Here is a 24,840-nt window from a genome sequence, read left to right as displayed (position 1 = left end):
TCCTGAAGAATATTACTACAGAAAATAATTTCAGCCAAACAACCAAGTACATTAAAAATGTTAATGCAAGTAAATTGCAAGATTTTAAAAATAAATGTGCTCCACTATTATCAATTCATATTAATTAACAATGATATTTACTCATTATTAAAACGTTTTAATTCATGAAAAATGTCAGTTTTGAGTGATGAAATGGACTGTTAAATCAAAAATTTGAACTGATTCACTTAAATTGATTTACAGAACTGAATCAGACTTATTAAGAAACTTACCAACTTTAATTTTTGCTACTGTGATGCTATTTAAACATTTCTGTTTTAATTGTATTTCTGGCTTTTTATATTTCTGGAACTAGTCAAGTCTTTAGAAAATTGAATGTCCAATTAATATACTCTTTAGAAAAGTCACAATGTTGCATTTTATATTTCTAGCAAAATCATTGTGAATATATAGTGAATAATGGATATATCCATTATGCATAGAATTATGGTGTTGCAAGTATTTAGTTATGTTTTGTAAACAAATATGTTAAAAATCTCAGTGCTAAATTCTCACCTCACCTACAGAGTCTGTCTCTGTATCCAGAATACATATTTCCACTTGGCACATGGTTTAGAGCAGCATACTGCCATGTCAGCAGCAGAATCGTCTAGGTTACTTGTGTAACCCTCGTTCCCTGAAGGAGGGAACGGAGACGTTACTAATTAGAACAACGTCAGTCTACATTAATCAACACATTCTTAGGAAATAGTGGGTTCACAGCGAATTATCAGAACTACTTCAGTAAGACAGTAACCTAAAGCTGCACTAAGTATTCATCACATATAAGCACAAAAACTTAATATTTTGAGCACTCAATTGAAAATGTACACATAACGTATCAATCGTACTTACAGGTTGTGGTTCGTAGAGCTTGTTAGTCCAAATAAAGAAGATTAGAAGCCAACGAAGATAAAAGCCAAGATTAGAGAAAGAGTCCTTGGTAAAATGACATGCATTTCGAAAAAGGTTCGAATTGTATTTCTGTGGTATCCTTTAACACAGCATCTTCTCAACATGATGTAAACACACTAACTAGCGGAAGTGTTTGTGGGCAGGTCAGACTCTGTTTGTATTTCGCGGCAGGCGGGGATTATGCAAATGTGTTACCCAGTGACGTATACCGGTAACAAGCAAAAGATTCGAAAATATGACGACTCGTTAAGGCGATTCAGAATCGACTCTCTCTTTTGAGAAACAATATATTTATTTATCGTGCACATTTTTGATTAACAACTTTGCAGATTGTTTTCATTTAAGGATAGCTATGTTATAAACTGCAAAAGAGATATTTTTCAAAAACCCAAATTACCTGCTCTTTAAGCGATACATACTATTTTCAACATTGATAATAATCAGTGTATTTCTGTGGAATGATTTCTGAAGAACAGGTTTTCCTGAAGAATATTACTACAGAAAATAATTTCAGCCAAACAACCAAGTACATTAAAAATGTTAATGCAAGTAAATTGCAAGATTTTAAAAATAAATGTGCTCCACTATTATCAATTCATATTAATTAACAATGATATTTACTCATTATTAAAACGTTTTAATTCATGAAAAATGTCAGTTTTGAGTGATGAAATGGACTGTTAAATCAAAAATTTGAACTGATTCACTTAAATTGATTTACAGAACTGAATCAGACTTATTAAGAAACTTACCAACTTTAATTTTTGCTACTGTGATGCTATTTAAACATTTCTGTTTTAATTGTATTTCTGGCTTTTTATATTTCTGGAACTAGTCAAGTCTTTAGAAAATTGAATGTCCAATTAATATACTCTTTAGAAAAGTCACAATGTTGCATTTTATATTTCTAGCAAAATCATTGTGAATATATAGTGAATAATGGATATATCCATTATGCATAGAATTATGGTGTTGCAAGTATTTAGTTATGTTTTGTAAACAAATATGTTAAAAATCTCAGTGCTAAATTCTCACCTCACCTACAGAGTCTGTCTCTGTATCCAGAATACATATTTCCACTTGGCACATGGTTTAGAGCAGCATACTGCCATGTCAGCAGCAGAATCGTCTAGGTTACTTGTGTAACCCTCGTTCCCTGAAGGAGGGAACGGAGACGTTACGTCAGTGATTGACGAATTGGAATCTCGCCCGAGAGCCCAATCACCTTCGAGTGTTAACTAAACAAGCCAATGACCGTTGGCGTGCATGTTTCGCCCTCTTCCCAGCGGGAAGAGCACCAACCGACGAACAGGTTTCACTTCAGCCTGTAAGCGTGTCTGGTAGACGGGGCTCTAGCTGAAGCGATGGTGTTTACTACCGCTGGAGGTAGCCCACCTAGAACCTCCGCGTCCCGTCCAGGGACCATTATGCGACATAATGCGTTATTTGATCACACTTCCCTTGAAACGTGAATGAAATATAAAGTATTTAATGTTTGTTTGCAACAATCTGCATCAAACTATGCCATCTTCTTGGATAAAATGGTTCCAGATGGTGTTTTTTATGTTGTACATTTTAGGGCTGTGCAATTAATCGCATGCGATTGTCATGCGCAATACACAGAGCCATAGTTCACAGACAAGCTAGGCAATATCGCATTCATAATCAAATGAGATTCATCTGCGATTATGAATGCGATATTGCCTAATTAAAATAAAATAAACCGGCTTTACTGACGAGATGCGCATGACAATCACATGCGATTAATTGCACAGCCCTAGTACATTTAATATTTTCTGATCTTCCTATTCTGATCTTTATATTTTCTGAATAAGCTGAGAGAATTTAGATGAATTGTTCCTATTTACTGAAAATGTACATTTACTGTACTTGATAAATGCATCAATTTAACAGGTAGTTGTTTGTTAAAAAATATAATAATAATAATAATTGTGCTGCCATAAAATAAACCCACAATCCCTGCTGTCAGGTCACAGTGTCTGCACAGCCTGTGGTTTTTGGTTACGTGTTGGGCCCTGTCTTCTGTGAGCCGTCAGTGGTGTGTGAATATGCGTGAAATGTTTGTTTTATTAAGTCTGCAGGAGGGCGATGAGGCTCTCTGAGAATCCATGGAATCCCATGTAGAATCACACATATACTGCAGAGATGGACAAGTGATGAAAGAAGAAGAGAATGGGCCAGAGTCAGACAGACGCTCTGTTTTATAACACCAAAGACCTTTGCTGCTAATTAGATCCCAAAGGTCCAGCGCGGATGATTCCCCCATTTCCCTTTTCAGGGATCTTTGGCTTTCATTAGACAGACCTCCTGTTTCTGCTGTACTTGTACTTTGTACCTGCAAAATTTATTTTTGTTCAGTGCTGTGTCTGTGTAGTATAGATGCTGAATCAGTTTTATTGTAAAAACAGACCGTTTGGGTTTTTGCATAATGACTTGTTGAGCTGTTTGTGGGTACATTGTCAGATCTTTCTGTTTGTAACTTATGTTTTTAGTCTATTTCTCTTTTTCATGCACTTATTCTTCTCATGGGAATATTTTGGATGCATTTTGTGGCAAAATGTCGATCAGTGCAGAACATAGTGTCAGCTCATCTGTCATTTTGTAGGCTCAGGCAGTAAACATTAAAATACTTAATAAACAAAGCAAATACTTGTTGGCATCATGGGAGTTGTGATGGTCTCTGTGATATCAGATGTTTTTTGTTTTGATTTAATGATTTAGTGTTGAGCAGGATAACCCTGTATTTTGAAATAATAGACATATAAAAATATCATATCAGTTCATTTTTTCTTTATTCATTCATTCATTCATTCCTGACTGAGGGACGAGTTGAAATGAATTATTATTATTTAATTTTTTAAATTTTGATGTAGCAGCATAAGCAACAGTACATTATTTCAAAACAGATGTAGTTACATTATTCTCTGCCATTCAATTTTTCTTTTTTTTACATATACATAATACAAAACAAAATTAAATAATAATATTAATAACAATAATAATTTTTACAATTCGGGAGAGGTCAGGTATATACTTGATAATCAAACTCCATACTAAATAATGTTAAGTGTTTGTTCTTGGTCTATGATAGAGACCAATGTGGAAAAGGTATGTAAGGGAGATTACAATAACATTTTTCATTCAGAAGGGAAGGGTCATTTGTTTTATACCTCCACAAAGTCTGGCTGTAATGGCCTTACATATTCGACCCACTTGGACCAGACTTTTCTGAACACAATCTTCTGAAAACCTAACATACATTTACTGTATCCATCCATTCTTCTATTGTGGGGGGTTCAGGAAGCAACCAACGCCTTGAGTAAGTGCTTTTTTACCAGCAGATGTTAAAATGCCAAATAGGTATTTTTCAGGCCATCTTGTCTGGAAATCAGCATTTCTTAAATATAATGTGCAAAAGTCCAAAGGCAGTGTAGTGTTAAAAATGCTTTCCACTGCTTTATGAAGCTCTGCCCAGAAAGGTTTTATCCCAAAATATATGAAAAGGAAAGGATTTGTGCTCTGCATTTAACCCATTCAAGTGCACACACAGGACGTGATGTGTGGCCAAGTATGGTGTCCCATTCTTGAAATTTGTGCTCTGCATTTAACCCATCCAAGTGCACACACACTAGTAGTAGTGAATAAACATGCGCGCACACACACAAACACACACACACACACACACACCGTGAACACATCCGGAGCAGTGGGCAGCCAATTGGGGAGCACTTGGGGTTGCAGTGCCTTGCTCAAGGGTCTCACCTCAGTAGTGGTATTGAAGGTAGAGAGAGCGCTGGATATTCACTCCCCCCACCGACAATCCCTGCTGGACCTGAGACTCAAACCCACAACCTTCAGGTTACAAGTCCAACTCTCTATCCATTAGGCCACAACTGCTCCACAAAGCCCTGATTGGCTTCCCGAAACCCACACTGTCTCCAACATTTGGTGTCCCCTCCCTCAATATGTGCTTTCTGTTTCAGTGTAATAAAAAATCTGATAAGGCACTTCCACCCAAACTCCCGCCATATGTGAGAGTTAGTACATTTCCACGGGAATTTACATACATCAAGCCACTCCTCATTCGATATCAAAAAATGACCTTCTTTTCCCCATTTTTCTTTAATGAAATGAAATGAATATTTAATACATTATACGTCATGAAAGATTCTTGATTGTTTGATCAATTTTAAGTTTGTCATATAATTGATTTGATTGATCTGTTTATTGTATGTTTCTCATTCATTCTGCATGTTTTTCTCTCCCTCATTGCTCTGCCTGCTGTTTGTTTGTGTGTAAGTATGATTTGAATTGTCACTTCCAGTCTTTCACCTCTATCAATCCTTTCTCAACAAATTCCCTCTCTATGTTTCATAATCCTCACAAATGATCCCAAAAGATCAAAATCACCTTTTTGTGCCATTCCCATGACAACCTTAGATGTGTATTTTAAATTAAATTTAAAAAAGCATTCAAATGAAACATCAAATAATCTCTAGGAAAATGAATAGAGCAAATGCAAATCAAGTTTGGTAAAGGAAAGCTGTAGTTCTGGAAATGTTCGTGGTGGGAAGTTGGGGCTGTTGGTGCTCTGTGAGAGGATGTTTTGGTAGGCTGCTGGGAACTACAGTCTTGGCCAGACTCTGTTGTGGTTCAGTGCCACAGCAGCTTATGCAGAGCTCCATTAGACTCAAAGCCATCTAAATGTGATAATGCAATAGCTATGTTAGGTCAGCTCTTAATAGAACTTGGCAAGAGTGAATCTACACTCGTGTATTGTGCAATTGCTAATGCATGTTTGCATCACAGAAGACCTGTAACATGATGTCAGCATAGTTAAGATATTTTAATAAAAACAATAAATGACCTTTTTATTTTTTACCCTAGTATAACAATTTAAAACCCAAATATATATTTACCCATTGCATATTTGTAATAATTGTGGAAATCCTTTTATATTTACAGTATTTCTCTACCAAAGTATAACTAATGCCTACCATTATTATTATTATTATTATTATTAATTATATAATATTTATTATTTTATAATTTTTTTTAGAATTGTTAATACATTCATTTAATTAAAAACGATTCCTATAATTAATAATAGGCGTATTATTATTATCAATATTATAATTCAATGATTATTCTAATGTGTTAGTAAAATATATTAAATATATAAATGTAATTATGATATATGATCTATATAAAAATTGAATGTAATTATGATATACAAGTTATATAAATGTAATTTATCTAGCCCAATGTCCTGTCCCAAATTTCTGTAAAAATCAAACAAACAAACAAAATGTCTGCACAAGAATTAAGTCAAGTAATTTCATGGGCTCTTTAACTCTTCACTGACTCATTCTTTTTTCTGTTCATCTTTGTTGCATGGGTATATTTTCTAACTTTAACCCTAACAAATTAAATTCCTTTGACGGTTTCATAGTGTATTTGAACACATGACATTAAAATACACTCCAGGCTGATCTAATATGTCTTGTCTTGTTGCTGTAGATTGTGGCAGATTTTATCATGGTAGAAGTCATTGGTTAAGGTCAGATCACTCAATGTCAGTGCACTTTTCTCTCTTGTTCCAGGAGAAGGAAGGCTGGCATCCTGCCCAGCTTGGAAGACCTGCTGTTTTACAGTATTGCTGAAGGCCAGGAGAGGATCCCAGCTCACAAATTCATTACCGTGAGTGACAGCACTCCCCTTACACACATTTGTATTTGCAAGGACGGATATTATTGGCTGTAGCATGTTTTGTGTTCATAGGTCATCGTTCTTTGCAATAGTATGATAATACAATAGTATCAGTGCATACAATTACTGCGGTGTTGTTGCTGTTATCGGCACCACTAAACGGGGCACAGAGTCATGTTTTATTACACCAAGGCCATCTTATCAAACCTCACCGACAAAGGAAGTGAAATCCCCTGATAAGAGTGTTGGGATTGATGATAGTAACGAGTTAATGCCATAGACAGTTAGCTGTTAACTGTTATTTGTGCTCATGGAAATCTCTTGTTTACATTCAGGCACTGAAGGCCACTGGACTTCGAACGGGAGATCCACGGCTAAAAGAATGTATGGACATGTTGAAAGTCACCCTCAAATCCACATCAGATGGTGTAATGCTGGACCGACACCTGTTCAAAAAGTAAGTTGACACTGTTTTTTTACTGTGCCGTAGTATATTTATGGTTTCCTCACTCATGGATGGAGTTATTATGCTTACTACAAACTGTGTACTTCAAAGCTGCACCTATTATTCCTATAACTATAATAACCCCAAAGGCAATTACCCTGGTAAATCAAGGTGAGAAATTCCTAGTCTGTCAGAAAAAATTATTCCCTGCAGGTGAGAAGAGATTTTCTCATACACATTTAGACACTACACATACAGTATATGATTGTATATATTATACGTTATATAAACGCACTCTGCGTCTTATTTATGAGCAAACTCCGACAATCTGCTCCCTCTAGCTGTGTGTCACTCCTCAGACGTTATCCATAATACCTGCCTCCATACACCAGCCTGATAGATGTCTGTTTTTCAGCTTCTTTGCTGTTGGTGCTGTGTTTACTGCCTGGTCGATCTGACTGGCACTGACAGCTTCACTGCAGCCTGAAGAGATGGGTGCTGTGGTGTCAGCTTGTAGAGGTTTGATAGATGATGGCAGTGAGTGACCTTGCATGACAGGGATATAAAGAGATGTTGGGGAATGAATACTAGCGTACTACTTGCATTTTTCCCCATCATTTAACCATTTTAAACAAAGAATTAAAGAATCAAACAATTAAACAGCACTTTCGACACGTATGATGAAAATAATGACCACTCACAAAATGTATGTAAGCTTGTTTCCAACTTTCTGTCATGGGATAAACATATAAATAAGGTAGTTGTGAATTTTTATGCCACAGTTGTGGCATTATTCTTCACAATTTTTTATATCTTTATATATTTTATCAGGTTAGAATTGTGAGAAAGGTTGAAATTACCTTTTTTTAATTCTGTGGTGGAAAAAACCGAAGTAAACTCAAAATTCAGAGGAAAAAAGTAAGACTTGTGAGACAGAAACTCTAGAGAAAAAAACGAATTGTGAGATGTAAACTCAGTTTCCAGTATGTTTAATTTAAGTGTGTGTTGTCCAATCAAAAATAGATGATTTCACATTTTGAAATCTAGTATTCTGTAAAAATGTAAAAATGTTCAGTCAAATAATTAATTGAGAAAAATATGTTCAAAATATGTGCTCTTTTACTTTTGCTTTGGAAATGACCACTTGAATTGTGCTACCACTGACCATTCACTATATGTACATTTATGACAAGTACCGGAAATACTTCATATATTTTATGTTATAAAACCATCAGATAAAGTGGCAGCTAATCTTATCGTTCAATAAACGCTCCACTTATCTCCTGGACTAGTCACCCAGCGCAGATAAAATGTGCTAATGTTAATCCTCTCATTTGAGAATCATTGATAAGAGGACTATAAACTCACAGTCATTAGTGTTTCCCTCAATACTTAGACCCATGTGTCATGGTACATCATTTGATCTCTGATAATTGGGACATACTAAGATATAATCTGTATGTTTTTACCCCATGCTATAGGATTTGTTGTAAAGATACACAGGGTGCCTACATACCCCTGTGTTGATTACTATGGTCATTCAGTAGTTACATAGTAACTAGCTCTTTTGGGCAACAACACTGTGCCTTGACCTATTGACAAAAAATGATGGAATAACATTAGTCATTTTACTTTCTTCTATTAAAGTCTTTAAACAAAAAACCTGATTAACTGAATTAACTTTGATAGTTCCATTTTAGCAAACTTGCAACAGTTGTTTAAAGTTATTAAATAATTATTTTATCTATTTACTTATTACATTTTTGTCTATTTCATTTGTTTATTTTTTTGCTGAATATGAAAAATAGAAATCTATGTACAACAGCAACTTATACTTTAAAATGTATTTTTAAAGCAAAATTATAATTTAAATCACTGCCCATTGATAAAACTGTTAATTTGAATTAAATTTAGAAAAAACAATTATTTATTATTTATTTGAAGTATTGAGAGATAAAAAGAAATTCTAAAAATAACTGTATAATTACATTTTATTTATGTTTCATTTTATATGAAATAGACATTTCTGAATGTTGCTGAAAAAAATACATACACGTTTATGTAATTCACACAGAGTCCATTCAGTAGCCTAAATCAGTGGTTCCCAACCCTGGTCCTGGAGGCACCCCAACACTGCACATTTTGCATGTCTCCTTAATCAAACACACCTGATTCAGGTCATCAGCTCATTAGTAGAGACTCCAAGACCTGACATTGGTGTGTGTCCAATGGCCTAAATCATACATAATTATTGCAAATGTTTTCCTAATGAGAATTTATAGAGTGTGAAAAGAGCTGTTTATAAAGGTCGGAGCAATTGGAGAAAACAAGAAAATATATCATAAATTGAAATGCCTTTGTGTCTCTGTTAATCATGCTCATGTTTTTTTTTTAAATCTTCATATCATGTTAGAGTCACAGTCTATCTGTTATGCCGAGTTCACACTGCACGATTTTAGCCCGATTTTTCACTCGCCGACAGGTTTTGTGAAATCGCAGACAAATTACCCGAAATCGGAGGCAAATCGGTGCTCATTCATTAGCTGGAAATCAGCTCACAGACAATTTGCGGGCTATATATATATATTTTTTAATAATTACAGTTTTGCTCGCGATAACTCCGGTCTGACGCACACGGGTTCTCGCGTTATTTCCTTATCACTTCTCGCGTGTGTTTTGTTGTGAAACGTAGTTTGCGGACCAGACAGAGCTGTCGGCGATTCTTCCTATTGTGAAGTCATGCAGTGTGAAACCCCCTGTCGCCGATCCATCGTGCAATGTGAACACAGCAGCAACTGAATGCTGGCCTAGATAGTCACGCAGTGTGAAAACAACGGCGATCTGACGAGTTTGAAAATCGTGCAGTGTGAACTCGGCATTAGGTTCACCTTTAGGATCATTATTTTTGTTTGTTTGCTTATATGGACCATAGGATGATGTCTCTGGTTCTGATCTCTGTTTACTCTTTTGCACAGACACACAGTGGGTGACACTAAAGTGCCATTTTGCCTGCAGTCATGCGTGAAGCCGCTCAAGTACGCTATTGCCGTGCATGACCACGGCACTGAATATGTGCACCGATTCATTGGGAAAGAGCCCAGCGGCTTACGCTTCAACAAGCTCTTCCTGGATGAGGACGGTAAGGATTATAACCATCAGCTTCAGCATGACTGCTTTTTTCTACAATGTGTCTTTTTAAATATGCAGCCCAAAGAAATAAGAAATTCTATTTTTCCACAGACAAACCCCATAATCCAATGGTGAATGCTGGTGCAATCGTGTGTACCTCTCTTATCAAGGTAAGCATCTTCCTTTTGTTTTTATTTTATTTTCGTGTTAGAAGTTGTTTTTGACTACTCCTCCTAACTGTACTCACATTTACCTGATTTGAATTAGCCAGAACAGATTATAATATTTGGCAGTAGCCAGAAAATTGTTGATAAACGTTTTTGAGACACATGCAGTAATCATTTTGGCTGTAGTTGTGTTTTGAATAAGTGATTGTGATCAGTGCTGCCTAGACTAAGATTAAATGACGATCAGTGGGTTTTGTTGGTGGTTCTTGTCTTTTCTCTGCGTTTTATTACTGTACACAGTACACCTACTCAAGGCCTCCACTCTCATTGTGAATTAAATGTGTGGAGTTCATCCCGTTTTCAGGACCATTATTGTTAAAAGTCTGTTGGCAATGAATTTTGAGTAAAATTCATTCAGACTTTCTGTTCTCCACATTTTTTCCACCCACTCTTGTGACTTTGGCTGGGGGATAAAACTGAATAAATAAATGGTTTATACAAAAATTGCACAACAACTATTTAAAAATGATCTAATTTACATAACAGAGCCCATTCGGTACCCTAAATCATACGTAATTGTTTACGCAAGTGCTTTCGTAATGAGACGTCATAGATCGTGAGAAGAGTGGTTTATAGAACATAAGTATACTAGAATGTTGTTTATAAATGTCAAAGCAGCTGGAGAAAAAATTATATAATCTATTTCATTTTAGTGCCTCTCTGAGTGTTAATTAGGCCCACGTGTTCAGAAAAAAGATATGTAACTTTTGTTATTTGATTTTAATGTAATATTTTATATACAATAAATTTTTTAATGAAAATCTTCTAATTACTTTCAAGACAGAATCGAGGCAGATGTGCATTGTTGAACACAAGAAAGAGTATTCCATTGTTTTATTTATATGCATCAAAACAGTATGTGGCAACAAACCACAGTATTTTTCTATATATATATATTAATATAAAAACATTTAATATATAAAAGTCTTACACAAGATGCAAACAAATCATTTAATCAAAGTTGTGAAATTGTGTCCAATGTCATTTTTACTACTTAAAGGGGTCATATGATGCTGCTAAAAAGAACATTATTTTGTGTATTTGGTGTAATGAAATGTGTTTGTGATTTAAGGTTAAAAAACACATTATTTTCCACATACTGTACATTAATTGTTTCTCCTCTATGCCCCGCCTTTCTGAAACGCGTACATTTTTACAAAGCTGATCGGTCTGAAAAGCGAGGTGTGCTCTGATTGGTCTGCTATCCAGTGTGTTTTGACTGGCCGAATACCTCAAGCGTGTGACGGAAATGTTACGCCCCTTACCATACTGTGATGCCATGTCCCAGCGCGATGAGACAAAAACATTAAAACCCATTATAAACGAGGCATTTGTTGCATCCAGTGGGGTCATAATTACGGATTATAATGACTTATACTGTCTTTTTACGTGTTGCGTTGCATCGCGCCGCGTAAACATAAAACCATGTCTGCATTTGTGATCGGTGAAATGACAAACAACAAGCCCTACTCTACACTGCTCAAAACGCATTTGAATAATCAGTGGCAAATCCTTTAAATATGAAAACGTACTTACAGTCTGTGAGTCAGAACAGCCGGCATTGTAGTCTACTCTACCAGGATCAGGAAACAGTCCTCCATAAAATGCACTGGACACATTTAGTGGAAGTGTTCTGGAACAGTGTTGTAAATACACCTTAACCACTGATTTCTAGTCGTGTCCTCGTTTGGAAGGCCAAACAAAGTAGTTTCGCTTTCACAACGAATCACACAGCATCACACACACGGCGGGCTAGAGTGAGCGGCGGCCGGCGGGCGTGCGGCAACCACATGTGACGACCTCGGGCTGGACTCTGCTTCGTCCACGGTGAAAGCCGATCCGGCGATCCACAGCACGAAGTTGATGTATTTCCTCAGCGACCAGCACGGATCAGCTCCAGGCATGACGAAGCAGATATCGTCTTCTTTTGGAAGGCCAAACAAAGTAGTTTCGCTTTCACAACGAAACACACAGCGTCTTCATGACATGGCGACGGCAACAACAATACTACAGTGAGAATAAAAGTTCCGCCTTCTTTCTTTGCGTGAACATTTGGGCGGCATTATGCACATCTTCCCACATCGTTACGTAGACTTTACAGATCTTCTTTATGCACCAAGATCTTGTAACACTCCAAAGAGAAAGGAAAAATTGAAATCGCATCATATGACCCCTTTAAGCTACTTTTACTACTTAAACACTTTTAGGAAACTTTGCATTAAAATCAATAAGATATTCAAGATATTCACAGAGTTGCTTGATTTTACATCACAGGAAAAATCATTGCAAATATATTGTGAATATTGGTTATATCGCCCAGCCCTACTTGTGCCTTATTAAAAAAAATTCTCTATAGACTATAAAATGCATCATATATAAAGTTTTTGCTATAAGCCTTTGTAGTAGTTTCATGAAGCCTGGCTGGTATTTCTTGGAGTTGTTTGCATCTTTTGGTTGTGTTTGTGTGCTACAGCGGATTCACCTTGGTCTTTTATGTGTTTTTTAATCCATGTGCAAACACACAAGACAAGAAAAACACTCCAGCTGGGCTTATGGCGGTTTTGTAATGTAGATGTAGATGCTGTAGATTCACAGGTTCTTATTGCCTTATGCACAGTTTACACTGTAATATATGCTCACAGTTGAGCCCTTGTATACATATGCATGTGTGTGTTATGCAGAGTGATCATTTCTAAACAATACACACATACACATTTCTATGATGTAGGAACTATTGTCATCCTCTGCATTGACAAGTTTGCTAACAGTTCATATTTGTATGCATTCATTAGGGCTGTCAATTTAATATGTAATTTTAGTGTAATAAATCATAAAGATGAACTACTTTCGTCTAGACGTTGCAACCGTCACTGATGTATATCTAGTACCTGTTCACATAGAAAAACACTGTGGATGGACAAAACATATATCTTGGAGGGGTTGACAGACCCGACTGCAAAAGGGAGTGCTCTGGAAAAAAAAAAAATAATATATATATATATATATATATATTTATGTCTAAAGGCACTTTTTGTAGAAAAGATCTGTAAAATCTTTTATTTATCTTCTTTTGTGGGCTTTTTTCATCAAATTTGCAATTGATTAATTTGTTACAAACCATGCACTTAACACTAGAACCGCCAGGGGTCTCTGTATACCTAAAAGCGCTAGCGGGTAAATTTTACCCACGCACATGACAGCTGTTTTTGAATGGCTAAAGAACATATTATTTCACTGTATTATGCTACTGTCTTCACAAAGAAGTGTCTACAGTCATGAAATGATTATGTCTGGTCATCAACTATATTTTTGTCCTGTTGTTTTATGTTCAAGGCTTTTTTATGCATAGTCACTATAGTCACTTTTCATAACGGTCAATATTAAGCTAAACAAGCCTGCTCTGACAATGAGAATTAGAAGGAAGTAAATACATATTTAGGTGGTGAATTTATTATGAATTTATAAATACATATTTATGAAACTGATAACCGCTGTGAGTGAAAGGCGTTGCCTAGCAATGTACTATGTTAAAACATAAGCGGCATGAAAATGACAGCGCGAACATACAGGCATTATATAGCGGGCAAATTTGACCCGCGCTGGCGCTTATAGGTATAAATGCCCCGTTTTTTGATTTGGTTTTATCTAAACAGTTTTTAACAACAGGGGATTGTAAATCACACAATTTTAGTAAAAGTCAGTGACTGGGAGACTTGAATGTTTTATTAAAAATCTTTTATGTACGTTTTAAAAACAGCCACGGGTAAAATTTACCCCGTGGCGGTACTAGTGTTAATGTGATTAAAAGACAATTGACAGCCCTAGAATCTGTTTTAAGCCAGCACCAATCCACACATTAAAAGGATGCATCGTCACTCTGCGTGATGAATGTTGGGCATCCTGTGAACAACACAGACGTGAAGTTCAACCTCACATCTCCCATCACACCTAAACTCAATCATTGTGATTGCTTTTCTCATTGTTCTCCTGTGATATTGGTGTGACGCAAAATGTCTTTCACCTCTCTGATGTGTTCCGGTAGGTCAGTGCTGAATGTAAGTCGTGCCTGTCGGTTTCCTTTGCACCCAAGTAACGCATGACATTTTCCTCCTATTCCTTCCGAGTCCTTGAGCACGGTCATGAGCGTGTACTAAAAGCGTGTGATATGCTGTTGAAGGCTCTGTGTGCTGTTTTATGTTGTTGCATATTTTGCAGACGTAGGATCTGTGGGATTTTTTGACCACTGCTGCAGGTCAATGACGTTGGTAATTTTTCCTTTCCATTTTTCCCTCCATCCCCATGAACAAGCCTGGATACTAAAATATCAGTAGTGCCATTGTGTTCCTTAATAAAGCGGCGTCTGCATAAAATAGAGAGCATCTGTGCAGGACCAAATGGTCTTTACTGCTGGAAACTACGGAAGCCCATAGAGGCCATGTGTTATTATTTTATTCTGCCTTTTTTCATAAGATCTCAGTGCAAAAATACTGATGCATGGCCTTTGTGTGTTTCTGAAGTAAACTGGGTATGCAATACATTCAGCATTTGTTCATACACATTAATATATAAGAATGTCCAGCAGGGGTGTAAAAAGTACAGAAAAATTGTGTTTGCATTCAGCTATGGTTACTGTGATTTTAATTCAGTAAACTTTTGATAAAACATACTTAAGTGAAATAAAAGTTTCCAAATTTAATTGTAATTAAATAGAATAAAGAAATGCAATAAGAAAAAACTTTGTAAAGCAGCCTATTTAATTCTTTTTGGAGTGTTCTGACTTTGTAATGGTCAAAGACTTACCAGTTGTTTTCTATCTTTCCTTTTTGTACTTTTAAAATATTTTTTATGAATGTGCTTTGAAATGTATATGCATATTGTAAAAAGCACAATGCAAATAAATTGGATTCAAACTTTTGAAGTTAGCAGCACTCAAATTACATTTCAACAATGACCAACGATTTTACTTAAAATATTATTGTAAGTCAAAGTGTACATGCTGAATTTTTAACAGCCATTACAGTTCCAGTTGTTTTTAGTGTCACATTATCCTACGGAAATCTTTTTAATATGCTGATTTGGTGCCTAAGAAACATTTATTTTATTATCAATGAAATATCATTGAAAAGAGTTTTGTTTGTTGAAAAGTGGTGCCTAGAATTTCTGTGAAAACTGATAATTTCAGGATTGAATTGAAATAGATTTTTTTGTGACATTGTAAAAGTCTTTACCATAGGTTTTGTGAATTAAAGCATTTACTTTTTCAACAACAACAAAAATCTCACCCAAACGTTTTAATGATATTGTTTATACATACAACAAATGTATTGTCAAGCTTTAATGCAATTATACTTTTTCCACCCTTTGAAAATTGTATTAGTTAAGAATACAGTTTTCCCAAAATAATACATAAATATAGTAATTAAGTGCAATTATTTGAGTACTTTACACCCCTGATGTTCAGCAGTCTAAACAGACAGTCAAACAAACACATTAGTCACTGTTCATTTATGGCAGTAATGCAATCAATCTCAATGGCTCTCTTTGCATTAATTTGATGGGTGCCACAAGCCACACTCAGTCTGGCAGAAAGTTGTAGGTTAATGGACACTGATCCACACTCACTCAGAAACACATCAACACACAATGCACAGATCCTCCTCGCACATCATCTTAAGACGTTACCAGCCCTGCTGATTCACATCCACTCTGTTTTTTGACCCACTTCTGTGTTTGGCCTATAGGTCTTCATGAACACGTTTAACTCCAGTCTTTGCTCTGTAGCGGTTCATCATCATTCCCTTTGTAGAGCATAATAGTACTTTACTGTAGAACACATATGAAATGATTGTGATCTTCTCATTGATTTCTAACAACAGATTACTAACTGACGATTTTAGCAATGTACTGGTAATATTAAAGGAATGAAATGATCCATTTCCTTACTGCTAATCCGTATGAGTTAGTTACTGTTCTGATTTATTTTTTCCCCATGATGCTACTTTTAAAAATGTGTTTTTATCTCTTTTAATGAGAATATATTTATATGTCTATTATTTCTTTCCTTTGTCTTTCAGCAAGGGGCAAGCAATGCTGAGAAGTTTGATTATGTAAGTCATTTATGAAACAATTATGATATATTTTTCACAGGAACTGTTTTGAGTTTGATTGACCTGTTCTGATTTCTCTCTTGCAGATGATGAGCTTCTTGAAGATGATGGCAGGAAATGAATATGTTGGTTTTAGCAATGCCACGTATGTTGAGCTACCAGTTTTATTGTTTTGATCATAGATACAGTTGGCAAACAGTCAAAAAATAGTCCTCTTTTGTACTTTCATGTTATGCATGATTTGTGTTGTTGGGTTTGATTGAGGTAACTGGTTATTTATGTCAACTGCTCTAGATTCCAGTCGGAGCGTGAGTCAGGAGACAGGAATTTCGCTATTGGCTATTACCTGAAAGAAAAGAAGGTTAGTATCTCAGGGAGCTTTTGATGTGATTAGGTGATTGATTTATTGCACCCAATCATCTCTCTATTTCTCTTCACATATACCCTTAACATTTTACATGCTGTTACTTTTTTGGGGCCATTCACACAGAACATGTTTTTGCTTTGAAAAACATGAGACGCAGGCAGTGGAAGGAGGAAAAAACGCAAGGCTCCAAGATGTGTTGAACTTTTAACTTGAGCTTTTAACGTGTTTTTAGAATGCCGTATCATGCGTGAAATGCTGCAAAAGATGCGAGACGCAAGCGCAATGGTCAAAGATGTCTGTCTAGTGCATGTTGTTTACATAAAATGCAAAATTAGCACAATGGAATGGAAAAACATTTTTTGTGTAAATGGCCCATTTGTCCAGGAGTGGTTCCATGTTTTAATCTAAATTTCTCTTGTATGCAGTGCTTTCCAGATGGTACAGACATGACTGCTGTTCTGGACCTCTACTTTCAGGTGTGTAGAGACGTGCCTTCCATTTCTGAGTTACTGTCAGATTGCAACAGAAAAGTTGTGAGCTTGTTGCAATGCATCCTGGGATTGCCTTCTGAAATATTGATATTGTAACTGATATAAACTACCATTCTAAAGTTTGGGTTTAGTAATATTTTTAACAAGTTTTTTAATGCATTCATTTGATCAAAAATACAGTAAAAACTGTAAAAATGTGAAATATTATTGCGATTTAAAATATTTCATATATAAAAATGTGTGTCTATACTATATATATATATATAGACACACACACAATATTTATATTATATTATTTACTCCATTACTCCAATCAGAAATCATTCTGTTATGCTGATTTGGTGGTTTTATTATTATCGTCAATGTTGAAAACTGCTTAATATCTTTTTGCTGAAATGTTTTTTTTTCAGGATTCTTTGATGAATTGAAGGTTCTAAAGAACAACTTTTACTTGAAATTGAATTTCAAATAAAAACATAAATGGTTTACTTTCACTTGTGATAAATACATTGCATCCTTGCTGGAAAGAATAAAAGTCATTTAAAAAACTCACTCTAAACTTTCGAATGGTAGTATATTACCAAATGAATCAATATTTAAGAAATCACATCAAAATTGGAATCAAATCAAAGCAAGAGATTGTGAATCAGAATCACAGAATCTGTAAATCACTATAATTGAATGGTTATTAGAGAACATAGAAAGTTGATTTGCTGACATGAATGACTCTGGCTTAGTTAGACATGGCACAAGCATGGCAGGACTGCAGTCTGGTGAGTGTCCCTTGACTCCTGTCATATGCCTCTGAGATCATGTGGCGTGTGTAATGGGATAGTGCAGCTGATGGCTTTCTCTTATACACACACACAAAAAACTCACTCTAAACTTTCGAATGGTAGTATATTACCAAATGAATCAATATTTAAGAAATCACATCAAAATTGGAATCAAATCAAAGCAAGAGATTGTGAATCAGAATCACAGAATCTGTAAATCACTATAATTGAATGGTTATTAGAGAACATAGAAAGTTGATTTGCTGACATGAATGACTCTGGCTTAGTTAGACATGGCACAAGCATGGCAGGACTGCAGTCTGGTGACTGTCCCTTGACTCCTGTCATGTGCCTCTGAGCTCATGCGGCGTGTGTAATGGGATAGTGCAGCTGATGGCTTTCTCTTATACACACACACACACACATACCCACACACGTGGTCAAATTCTTAGGGTGTTGTTTTCCGTAAAATCCATGAGGAAAGCTGTCAAACAAAGCATGTTGAAATAAAAACTGTGATTTGGCATCCTGGCTTAATATTTCTTATTCATATGTTTAATTATGTTTGCGTCCATATGTGCAGCTGTGCTCCATCGAGGTAACGTGTGAGAGCGCTAGCGTCATGGCTGCCACATTGGCCAACGGTGGCTTCTGTCCAATCACAGGCGAGCGTGTGCTGAGCCCCGAGTCCGTGCGAGACACCCTCAGCCTCATGCACTCCTGCGGCATGTATGACTTCTCCGGACAATTCGCCTTCCATGTAAGTTTTTGTGTATGCAGATTCACACGAGTAAACAGAATCACAGTAGTTCACACGGTATTTATGCCAACTCACTTCCTGTTATTATGGAGTACTGTTTTGCCACATCATGTGAACTTTCCTCTTTTTCCTTTCAGTTTCACATTTTTTGTTACTATTTCCTTTAACTTTAAAGGAAAATTTAAACAACGCCTAGCTATCAGAAATTGAGAACGACGATGTTTTTAAATGTTGAATGGCTTTGTCCAAATGCAAATACTTTTTTGTATGCTCTTAAAGTCCACAGACACTTTTTAGAGCATACTTGTGTCCATTATTTGTGCTAATTAAAGTACACTAAAATACAAATTCACGAAACAGTTGTATAAATTTGGAATGCAGTATTTCAGGATAAAAACCTGTGACTTATTTCCTGCAATACAACATAATTGTGGTTTGCAAACACCCCTAATTTAAATGATAATCAAGCTCATTATTGAACATGAAAATAAACCCGGCTATTTATTCTTAGTGAACCCCACCCAGAGTCCTACAGCCAAACACAATATCTTCAGTTATGGTTATCCTATTTTTATCTGTATATAATTTTTTTATGTTAACGTATTTTGTTCAGGTGGGTCTACCAGCCAAGTCAGGTGTGGCTGGCGGTATTCTGCTGGTTGTGCCCAATGTGATGGGTGTCATGTGCTGGTCTCCTCCGTTGGACAAACTTGGCAACAGTGTCCGGGGCATCCAGTTCTGTACGGTATGTCAATGTTCTTGTTTGCAGACACACCTACACACATAAACACTTTCATTTCTCATAAAGTTCAACCTATGTTCTGAAAATTAGGGGAAAAGTTACCACAAAAATATTAAGCAGCATGATTTTTCATGATTGATAATAATAAAAAAAATGATTGAGTATCACAATGGCATAATAGGGTTTTTTCTCAAGGAGAATGTAACACTGAAGACTGTAATGTTTGAAGAAAATTCAACTTTGCTATCACAGGAATAAACTGAAATAGAAAACGGTTACATTTAAATTGCAGTAATATTACAGTTAAATTGCACTAATATTTCACAGTATTTCTGTTTTTACTTTGTTTTTTAACAAATAAATGCAGCCTTGTTGAACATAAAAAACACCAAAAAAATGTTACCGATCGCAAACTTTTGACCAGTATTTTAGCTGTTTATATACATGATTCAGTTTAGTTATTTATCATTCTTTTTTTCTTTTTTTTTTTTAAGTGTAACATTTTTAAGATTTCTACAGTGTTTTACAGTTAGGTTGAAATACATGAACATTATATTGAAACATTGTCAAAATATGCTCCAATATTTATTTTTTATTATTTTGTTAAGCCGTATTACTTGGCCCTAGATGCTTATCAGGCATGAATACAAAGAATGGGACAGAATGTAGAGGTCTGCGCGGGACTGTTTTTTTTAGTCCCGCTCCCGCAAGGTTCTATTCCGTACCCACCCGCTCCCGCTATATATTCACTCTTTGTTCACCTGCTGTCCGCTTAGAATAATTTTCTTCCCGACCCGACCGTTCCCGCTAAATTTAGATCTCGTTTCCAGAATCTCACATTTAAATTTCCGCTACTGAAAGAAAGAGAGAGAGGCTGACAAATAAAAGTGTATTCTGCACAAAATTGTATGGTATTGTATTCGTCTTGTCAAGAGTCTTGAGTTTATTGACTTTGACTTGATTTTATATGAATTATCTTAAGACACAAAATTAGTTTAATATTTTATGCAACACAGTAGGAAAAAAAGTGTCAGAGAAAATAAAAATGTTGTACAAAAATAGCATTATGAGGGCCTCTTATCATGTACCTGCGAAATGATCAGAATATGTCTGTGTTATTTTAGGTCTTTCTGAGAAGCAGCACTTGTTAAAGTCTGAATATCAGTACAGCCTCTCAGACCCTTGTTAAAGGTCAAGGAGTCTATAATTACTCCCCGTGTGTCCTAAGGAAATCAGTGTCCAATCCATGTCTTTGACTCATTAGTGGTCCTCAGCAAGCGGACCAGAGATAATTGGTGGAGTTAATTCTGGGGTGGGAAGCATGACTAGAATTTTAGATCATTTATATGAACAGTTTGACAGATTTCTACTGCCACTCAATCAGTGGTGAATTCAGAGCCACAGTGATAATTGAAAACCTTTCTGTGATCAGTATTGCTGTGCCAAAAGAACAGTAAGAACTGGCAAGTCAGAGGGTCACAAGACAGGAAATGGATGTAATATTAGACATTCAGATATTCCTGCCAACTCCCAACAAATTCAGGGAGTGTCCTGAATCTACAAACCCTTCCAGTCATAGTTTATAAGGTAAAGTAGAGTTTCAAGGTCAGCTTCAAGGGTACTGCTTATTACACAAGCTTGAGTCAACATGAAATCAAAATGAACAATTATTATAAAATTATTACAGTATTTACTATAAATTGTTTTTATAAATTTTTCTTGTTCAAAAAGTCATTTCACTCTGATATACTGTATATCACAATAGAGAAGAACAATTTTAAAAGACTTTAAAAGAATAATTCTGGGTTTCTGCCCACTGAGAGCAGGACAAAATTCAATTAAATTACACTTCATTGTTGGAATTTCTTCCAAAATGTGTCTTGCATCTCACAGCGGATCTCACATTACACCAATTTAAACAAACAAACAATAAACACACCTTAATACAAAAACCAACAGTATAAATACATGCACACACAGTCGGGAGTGCATTAGTATAGTTCTTTCTGTTTTACAGAACCCAGAGGCCTACTTAGATTCTACAATTCTGATTTATTAATTTTACGGACTGATAAACACAAGATTTACGTGATCTGTTCAATCTGGCATTTGCAACTCTAAGCCTTCTATTTGATGGCAAAAACTGATATTCCTCAAATAAAATGTGAGCAAAGTCAGACATAATCTTTCCTAACAAGGTCAGCATTTTTTTGGTATACAGATCTTGACAATTTGGCTCAAGCACTTGGCCCACAATTTTAGAACAAATAGATCGCAATCTAGCCAATCGAGCTTTGAGCTGAACAGAGAGACAACTATACCATGCACACATTCCATATTGCACAACATAAATAATGATAGTAAACTATAGGACTGGGTTTTGACACAAATTTCACGATTCGATTCGATATCGATTATTTTGGATATATATATATCAGGTACAGTACATGCCGAATTTTCTGAAAGAAAAAAAATAACTCAACTACAATATATATGAGAGTCAGTTGGTACTACATTACTATAATATTGAAGGTTAAAACTGACTGATTTGTTAAAATTACACTTAATGAAGTTTTAAAATAATAAAGTTACAGTTACATAATAATATTTCTACTTCAGTTCTTTTTGTTTTTTAAATATAAACAATGGTGGCTGTCATAAAAACCTGATGGATTTATTCAAACATAAATTAAACATTGAAGAACAGTAAAATTTATAATGAATGTTATATGGTGAATATATTTTTATGGTCACCGAATATGTTTTTCTGAGGTAAATGTGACTTTATGTGACATTGTTTACAACCCGTTATATTGACGTCTTTGTCCGGCTGAAACACTGATTGACGTGAGGGGTAAACGCTGGGATAAACGACGGGGAAAAGCTGAAGCTGATGCTTCACTTTATAGCACTGACACCAGTCATGAGGGAGTACGTTACTTCTAAACATTGAAAAGATATTCGGATATTACGACAACATTACTCTTAGGACATCGCAAACTAATTTTTTTCACGAATATGAGAGACTGGCATTCAGATCTGCCTCCATTTTATTAGCAACACCCCAGCTTCCAACAATCCAATCAATTTAGAACTTAAAATTAAAACTTTAAACTAAAATTAAAAAAGTGAAAAAGCATAATAGGACACCTTTAAGTCTGAAGGACCTAATGTCTTTACAATCATTGGACAGACCGAAGATTTTTTCTCCACGCGGTTAGTTACTGTATCATCAGAGAGAACTGCAGTAAGTTAGCAGAATACAGAATACAAGCTCGCGCTGAGTCTCACTCCGTTTGTCTCGAGACTTCAGAACAGCGTGACCGCACACATAAACTCAGAAGAAACACACTGAGGTAAAAATTCTAAATATTTAGGTTATTCATAACATGATATAGTTAAATAACACCATGACAAGTGAGCTATTTTGCTCAATATTCTCACGACGCAAAAAAACATTCAAAACACCTACAGAGTGCACGCATTACATGAAGTCTAGTGCGCGTGCGCATTTGCAGTGCGCTCTGCCTGATCACTGCACGATTCAGTCTATTAAAATACATTCAGAATGATCATAAATTCAAGACATGGGGGCAGAAAATTTATATATTTATACTCAAGTTCACATGGAAGAGTGCCTTTTTTTCCTCTCCAAAAATTACCATATACAAATGTGATATTGGTTTTTTACAACAGTTCAATAAACTAGAAGTTTTATTAAGAGACTTACGTTTTAGACACGGAGCTAATGACTTTCATTTCACATTTAAAGTATTTTCATTTTTTTAATTATTTCAAATATCAGTATTCAATGTTTTATGTTTAATATATCAAAACATTATTTATGCATTTGTAACTGCAGGTTAAATGCATTCATGTTCTGCATTAAACAGCGTGTAAACACATCTAAATGCCAATTCAGATGCAGCTTATGTCTGGATTGCAAAGATGAATTTTGTTGATACTGATTTCATTTGCTTGGTAACAGCCCAAATGTCTTATTCTAATTCACTGATTAAATGTAAGATTTTGACTCAAAAGATAATGCACACTTATAGAAAAATGGCTTTATAAAGGTAAAATGCCCATAAAAGGTAAAAATATATTTAAACTTATCTGACCACCACACAGAATATGAAGAATATCAAAAACATTAGGAGTCCGCTATCCACGAAAGTCCTTAAAATACCAGCATGATAACACACTCAATCAGTTGAATAAATGACTCAATGACTCACTCATTAAGTGACTTACCATCACTTACTGGTAGTTTAGTTGAGAAGTTTGTTGAAAAGTATGCATTTTTCCCCTCAACATTTCTTATTTGTATATTCATAAATGCATTTAAAACATTAATCTCATAACATTATTTATTGCAGTTGTAATTATTGTTATTTGCAGTGTAAATTATTTAATCTGACTGGTAGCAGCCCTATAGTGTATATTTAATTTATTGATAAATTGTAATAATTTGACATGTAAGATGATGCATACATCTAAAAAGGTTAAAGATAGGCCTTTGTAAAGGTAAATATGCAGATTTAAGTATGTAAAAGCTGATAGAATACTGATGAAATATTTAAAAAAATATTCTGAAGCAAAAATATTGCTTCAGAATAAATTGTTTACTCCACCAAAAATCTCAGTGATGCAGTTATTTTGTGGAGATATTTTGTATGGAATAATGTCTGCTGACATGAAAAGTTCACTGTATATCATAGTAATAAATACCATTTATTACAGCATTGATATTTTGTTTTCTTTTTAATTTATACACATTAAATATTACATATATGTATGTAATAAAATGTGTATATCCATTACAGGTTTAGGTGTTAAATTTCATATAAGGTGGTATTAAAAAGGTCTTAAAAAGTCTTAAATTTAACAAGTTTGCAGAAATCCTGAAGAGATTTTTTTCTTATTAATATTGTTTCAACAGTGTGACATTATACACAGTTTGGAATACCTAGCTGCATTCTTGAAACGGTAATGCTTGTGGTTTCCATCTACTGAAACTGCCAGCATAACTGGGGTGCACGCAGGACAGATGAAGGGCTCTTCCTTGCAGATTTTGTCCACCTCATATCGCACAGCCTCCCACTCAAAAAA

General features: G+C 35.3%; 1 protein-coding gene across 1 annotated transcript in view; it reads left to right on the top strand.

Annotated features, from left to right (window-relative positions):
* Positions 1-24,840, top strand: part of LOC107602138 (glutaminase kidney isoform, mitochondrial-like) — a 52,510-nt gene that overhangs the window by 7,921 nt on the left and 19,749 nt on the right. The window contains exons 2-12 of the mRNA XM_016294548.1: positions 6,579-6,675; positions 7,020-7,141; positions 7,241-7,300; positions 10,105-10,268; positions 10,370-10,428; positions 16,560-16,592; positions 16,679-16,737; positions 16,887-16,953; positions 17,385-17,435; positions 18,810-18,986; positions 19,600-19,731. Of these exons, the coding sequence (XP_016150034.1) occupies positions 6,579-6,675; positions 7,020-7,141; positions 7,241-7,300; positions 10,105-10,268; positions 10,370-10,428; positions 16,560-16,592; positions 16,679-16,737; positions 16,887-16,953; positions 17,385-17,435; positions 18,810-18,986; positions 19,600-19,731 (1,021 nt within the window). The remainder of the gene's footprint in view (positions 1-6,578; positions 6,676-7,019; positions 7,142-7,240; positions 7,301-10,104; positions 10,269-10,369; positions 10,429-16,559; positions 16,593-16,678; positions 16,738-16,886; positions 16,954-17,384; positions 17,436-18,809; positions 18,987-19,599; positions 19,732-24,840) is intronic.

This window comes from Sinocyclocheilus grahami, unplaced genomic scaffold (genome assembly GCF_001515645.1).
Source record: "Sinocyclocheilus grahami isolate Dianchi unplaced genomic scaffold, SAMN03320097.WGS_v1.1 scaffold320.1, whole genome shotgun sequence".
NCBI lineage: Eukaryota > Metazoa > Chordata > Actinopteri > Cypriniformes > Cyprinidae > Sinocyclocheilus > Sinocyclocheilus grahami.
The sequence above is the reverse complement of the archived record's forward strand: the minus strand, read 5'-3'. Positions and strand labels throughout refer to the sequence as shown.